At 39.1% G+C, this 5,531-nt stretch overlaps 1 protein-coding gene across 2 annotated transcripts; it reads right to left on the reverse strand.

Moving 5' to 3' along the window:
* Window positions 1-1,507: 1,507 nt before the first annotated feature.
* On the reverse strand, window positions 1,508-5,285 carry dlx5a (distal-less homeobox 5a). Of its 2 annotated transcripts, none has more exons than XM_042435966.1 (4): window positions 5,241-5,285; window positions 2,869-3,227; window positions 2,246-2,430; window positions 1,508-2,007 (listed from the first exon to the last, which is right to left on the reverse strand). In XM_042435966.1, the coding sequence occupies exons 2-4, from the start codon at window positions 3,224-3,226 to the stop codon at window positions 1,693-1,695; spliced, it is 858 nt and encodes a 285-aa protein (XP_042291900.1). In that variant the 5' UTR covers window position 3,227; window positions 5,241-5,285; the 3' UTR covers window positions 1,508-1,692. The 2 variants fall into 2 exon arrangements, with proteins under 2 accessions (XP_042291900.1, XP_042291901.1); XM_042435967.1 differs by lacking the exon at window positions 5,241-5,285 and adding an exon at window positions 4,806-5,019.
* Between the last annotated feature and the right edge of the window lie 246 nt (window positions 5,286-5,531).

Consider the following 5,531-nt stretch of genomic DNA (forward strand, 5'->3'; position numbering starts at 1 on the left):
CTGTGTCAGGTGGAAATGCATGGGTCAGTGTGTAGGTCAGATGCAGCATTGTTTAGTGTGTTAGTGTGTGAGAGAGAGAGGGAGAGAGAGAGAGAGAGAGAGAGAGAGAGAGAAAGGGGGGGGGGGGGGGGGGGGGGGTTGTGCAACATGCTCGTTTGTAAAATCTCACTTATATGATCTTTGCGCATATGGCCGGGCAAATTCAATTAGATCAATTTTCAAATCCCCAGTGTTTCTCACAGTGGCACGGTTTGTTTAGCGGTTTTTGCAGTGGCAGCGCTGGTATTACTGCCTGCTAATAACATGGTGAAATTGTGGAGGATTTTTCTTTCTTTTTTATTTTACCCGGAAGGTGGGCTGCGGCCGGGAGTGGCAGAGCTCTGGAGCCGGTCTACCCCCACAGGAATGCGGATTGTCTCAGATCTCCGTGCCGCCCCCCTCGCCTCCTCTCTGCCATTCAAAGCGGCTAATTGTAGGGGACACAAAGCGAGATAGACTGCAGACTGTCTGCTGCGAGAGGCAGGCATTTTTCCTTTTACAGACGAGCTGGAACCAGCTGAAAAGGCACAATCAGGTTCTCCACTAAAATACAATATGAATGATAAAAAAAAAAAAGGTGATCATCCTGGTGATCAGAGGTAGTGGTGAATATCATCATAATAATAATAATTATAATTTGAATCAAAGTGATCCCAAGATTTTATAAAAATAAATATAATAAGAAATTGGTGACAAAATACTGAGGGATTATTATGACAATATTCTGATATAAAACCTATTACATAAATCAGATTGTATAAAAATACTATCAAGGTGCCACTTCTGACTTCCACAGACACTTTATAAATATTGTAATGATATTCTGCAGAAATCACAACTGTAATATATTCACTTATAACAGATCAACTCTGTTTCTGAAACACCGGTATTCAAATAAACTGTAAATGTAATTATTATGTCAGGTTATGGCTTATTGTAGTACACAGTAGCCATGTTTTCTCAGAAATATATTTACAATGACAAATTTGTGTTTAATGTATGTTTAATGAAGTGAAAAATTGGCATTGCAATTCTTAATCCTCCCACTCCATATAATCGCAAACAGATTAAATTGAGTATGATCTTCAAGCAAATTTCTCACCAAAAAGGCAAATATTTCCGTCTTTCTTCCACATTGCCCATCTTCAAGACAATTATTCACTTGGTCTGCGGAATATTTGCACACATAAAAAAAAGAAGAAGTCTTTAACAAATAAAAAATAAATAAAAATGAAAATCACGGAATAAATATAGACCGTGGCATATGAAAATTGATCAGATAAGATTTACGACATTTTCTAGATAATTCATTTCAATGACTGAGCAGCTGTGATTTACAACCTTGTATGAAAATGTCACCTGAGGCTCACAAACATTATCTATGTCTGCGGGTCCTTGTCGTGATTTTCTGTGTAAATATGCGGGTTATAATAAGAAGAGACTGCAGGGAGGCCGGAGGTTTCAAAGTTCCATTGTCCATTTAAACGTTTAATAGTCTTCCAAAAAATGCAATAAATTACATGCACACATTTACACATTTTACACGTTTCTTCTATGACTGTCATCAAATACATTGCATATTCCTCTGAAATTTGAACACGAGTCCCATAGAAGGAGGAAAAAAAAAAATATTTGAAATGAACAACAGGTTTTTCAATATAACGTCCCCGCTCCGAGAGCCAACGAGTGCTGTATCGAGTTAGGGGTCTGGAGGTGGGAAGTCATGGAGCTGCCGGCTGAGGTGTACCATGACCCCGAGCTTTCCAAAAAGTTAGAGGCCGTCGTGTTGATGCTTTGTGGCTGTAGGCTGTGCGGCCTGGAGGGCCCCTGTGTGTCCCAAACGGCCGGGGACTGTGGAGAGTTGCACGCCATGGGGTCGCTGGAGCTGGGGCTGTGCTCCGGTGGAAGCTCGCCGTTTTTCATGATCTTCTTCATTTTTGATCTCCTGTTCTGGAACCAAATTTTCACCTGGAAAAGGGAGAAAAACAAGATTATTAATATAAATACCCTTATGTAATAATCTTAATATCAGTAATAGGCTTTAAAGACGCGCAGTGCGTAAAGACGCACAGAGACATAGCTCTCCAAAGTATTATTCAATTCAATTTCAAGTGGCATCAAAAACATTTCAAACATTATATTTTATGCTGTTACAAAATGGAGGAAGCATGAATTAGATCCAAAATCTCTTGATCCAAAATCTCACCTGTGTTTGTGTGAGTCCCAGCGAGGCAGCCAGCTCTGCTCTCTCCGGCAGCGCCAGGTACTGTGTGTTCTGAAACCGCCTCTGCAGGGCGGCCAGCTGGAAGCTGGAGTATATTGTCCGGGGTTTCCTCACTTTCTTCGGCTTGCCATTCACCATCCTCACCTCAGTCTCGCTTATCTCTTTTTCTGTTAAAATAATAACAACAACAACAATAAGCACATGTGCCCATTATAAATTATAGTATCTTTGTAGTAGGAGTTTTGTCTTCTGGTGAGCTGTCCCTTAAAATCAGTGAAAATCCTATTTCATGAACCAAATGAATTATAGGCTGGCAAAAAAAGAGAAAGCAAATGTCTTCTCATAATACTTCAAAATTATCTTGAATCACGTGGTGTAAAATATAAATTAACAATCACACAAATGTGCATTTTTACTTTATTTATTCCTTTAACTTCAGATTGCACATTTCTGGATTTTTACGCAAGAATAACAGGGGAAAAAATGCAAATAACTGAGAAAATCGGTTGAAAATTAAAGGATTCGTTTTTTAAACAGAGCAACATGATTAGTCACTAATAATCTGATTTTATTATAATAAAAAAACAACAACTGCGGGCCCGTACCTTGTGGACTCGGCTGGGCTTGCACTCTGCTGTAAGTCCCAGCATACTGGTGGTAGGCGGGGGTCGTGTAAGAGCTGTAATCAGTGTAGGATTTTGTCGAGTAATTTCCAGCGGATCCATTTACACCCGGGTACTGGTACTGGTAGGCATTGAGAGGCTTTCCGTACGAGGTCGAAGTGGGCGAGCAGTAACCGTGAGTGACTCCACCGGCGGGACTGTAGTAGCCAGAATCCGTGGCGGTGGACTCGGGTAAAGTAGGAGATTCCTGAGACGGATGATGCATGGTGGAGAGTTGAAAGGAGCTCTGGAAGTCTGCAGGTTTAACACTCGGGATCCTTCGGTCGAATACTCCAGTCATACTTCGAGAGGGGACGCGAGGGTTTGTTTGATTTAATTAGTAAAAACGAGGCAGTCTGATTCCAAAGTGGCGTGAAAACTACACTTGCATTGTCGAAAGGGCTCTCAGGCCGTCGGGCTCTGGTGAAGACTGCAGCCAGCCCCGCAGCAAAGACTTGGTTAAATCCTAAATCGCGCTCTTACGCACTGCAGGGAGGATCTGGTTCCATTGGCCAAGGCGCACACAGACACAGCTACACCCAATTCACTCAGCCAGCTTTCTTATAGGGGGGAAACCACCCGGGCTATGTGGCTGCATTGTTGTGTTTTTATACTATCAATCAATGGGGGCAATTAAAGTGTTGGCCGTGTCGCAAATCGACGTTATTCTGATTTAGAGGGACAAAACATCATTAACAAAAAGGCCTCCTGCTGTTAATACTGACCGATTATTACGATTGTCTTATTATTCTTCATTTATGCATTTTATTAACATAGACTCGACGTTATTCTATAAAGTTAATTAGGCTAAATAAGCCCCAAATTACGGCATGAAATAAAAAATTTCAACAATATCATGTAACAGTAAATAATAATAAATAAAGCTAGAATAACATTGAATTCATAGGTTCATATTCATAGTATTTTCTATTTTTAACAGGCTATTCTAAACCTGATGAAATATACAACACAACCCATCCCATTGTTGAAAATATACTTTAATATATACATATATATATAGCCTATATATATATATATATATATATAAATATATGTATATGTACGTACACACAATAGTTAACAATAGTTGCCCTCTCACATGAAAAACAAAGACACCCATGCGTGTTTGTCTATGACTGACATGTATTAATGCCAAAATTGACCAGTTTCCCTAAAGGGATCATTAAAGATTAATCTCATCTAATTTTATAACCTGCCAAGCATGCAAAATCAATGCTCAGCCGTCCAGTCTGCACATTCAGTGGTGAACAGCGCCGACCAGTGGGCAACTTCAATAGCTGCAACCTCACCCAAGATACAAACCCACAATTAAATGAATTAGATCTCACTTTAAAACGAGTAGTATGCTACTAAATAAAAAACATGGACTATAGGCTAACAAACCAAAGAGTCCAAGAGGCTTTATGGCAAAAGGTGTTGTATAAAATTCCCTGATACATTGTATAGTATGACATTATATCTAGTATCACACATTGTTAGTATCATAAATGATCATACACTGGATAAACTCTGTCCAGTATCCAGTTTTAGATTCCAGTATTTTGTCATTTTATGATACTTGTTTATGTCTGTGAATTGTCTGTGTCTTTTGCTGTTTTGTATCTATCTATGTATCTATCTATCTATCTATCTATCTATCTATCTATCTATCTATCTATATATCTATATATACATATAGTTGAGTTTTATGTATTTTAAAGGACCATAGAGACGGGCATTGCAAACTAACTTAGGCTATGAATGCTGTGCTATGTGGCATTAGTTCATGTTGTCCCTATACAATAAACATTTTATGAATAAAAAAATAAATAAATTCTCGATGCATAAGAAAAGGAAGTATAAGACTATATTGAGCATACCTGCTGCTTTCATAGCTGAGTTTTCCAAACTTTATACAAGGACAATAATGTGGGACAGCGGGGGGCAGGGCAGTTAGACATTGTAAATGAAAGGTTGTAGGTTATTGCCTCCATTACAGACTTTACAGAGCAAACGCACTTTAGAGCTGCTCACTTGAAGCTACTGGGCAGCTGATGTGAATGTGTGTATGTGTGTGTGTGTGTGTGTGTGTGTGTGTGTGTGTTTGTGTGTGTGTGTGTGTGTGTGTATGTGTGTGTAAAAACCTTTACAGAGACACTCTTGTGTCTAAACCTGTTGACCAGCACTGTTAATTACAAACATCTGTGTCATAGATATCTTATGGTGAAGTAAAACAAACATATTTCTGTCTGCAATATTCAAATATTACCACAAACAACAAGCTAATACTGCTTGAAGCCAACAAAGAGTCTTACCAAAGCACCCTGCCTGTTCTAACATTGTCTCCACACTGTAATGCTTTTCTGACACCAATTATTTAAGTAGATACACAGGTGTTGTCTTATTTTTCTCCTTCTTTTGTCGTTTATTGGAGGTTTGCAAACAGCTTTTAGGCTCATTACTGCCACCTTCTGGATAGGCGTGTGGATCAGAACATTTACTACAAAACCAATACATCAAATTCTCCTGCTAAGTCCTGTGCTTTCTAAAAGACATTTCTCTCAAGCCAAGTGTCATACAATTCCTTCGAAGTATAACTTTAAGTG

Source organism: Thunnus maccoyii, chromosome 15 (assembly GCF_910596095.1).
Source record: "Thunnus maccoyii chromosome 15, fThuMac1.1, whole genome shotgun sequence".
NCBI lineage: Eukaryota > Metazoa > Chordata > Actinopteri > Scombriformes > Scombridae > Thunnus > Thunnus maccoyii.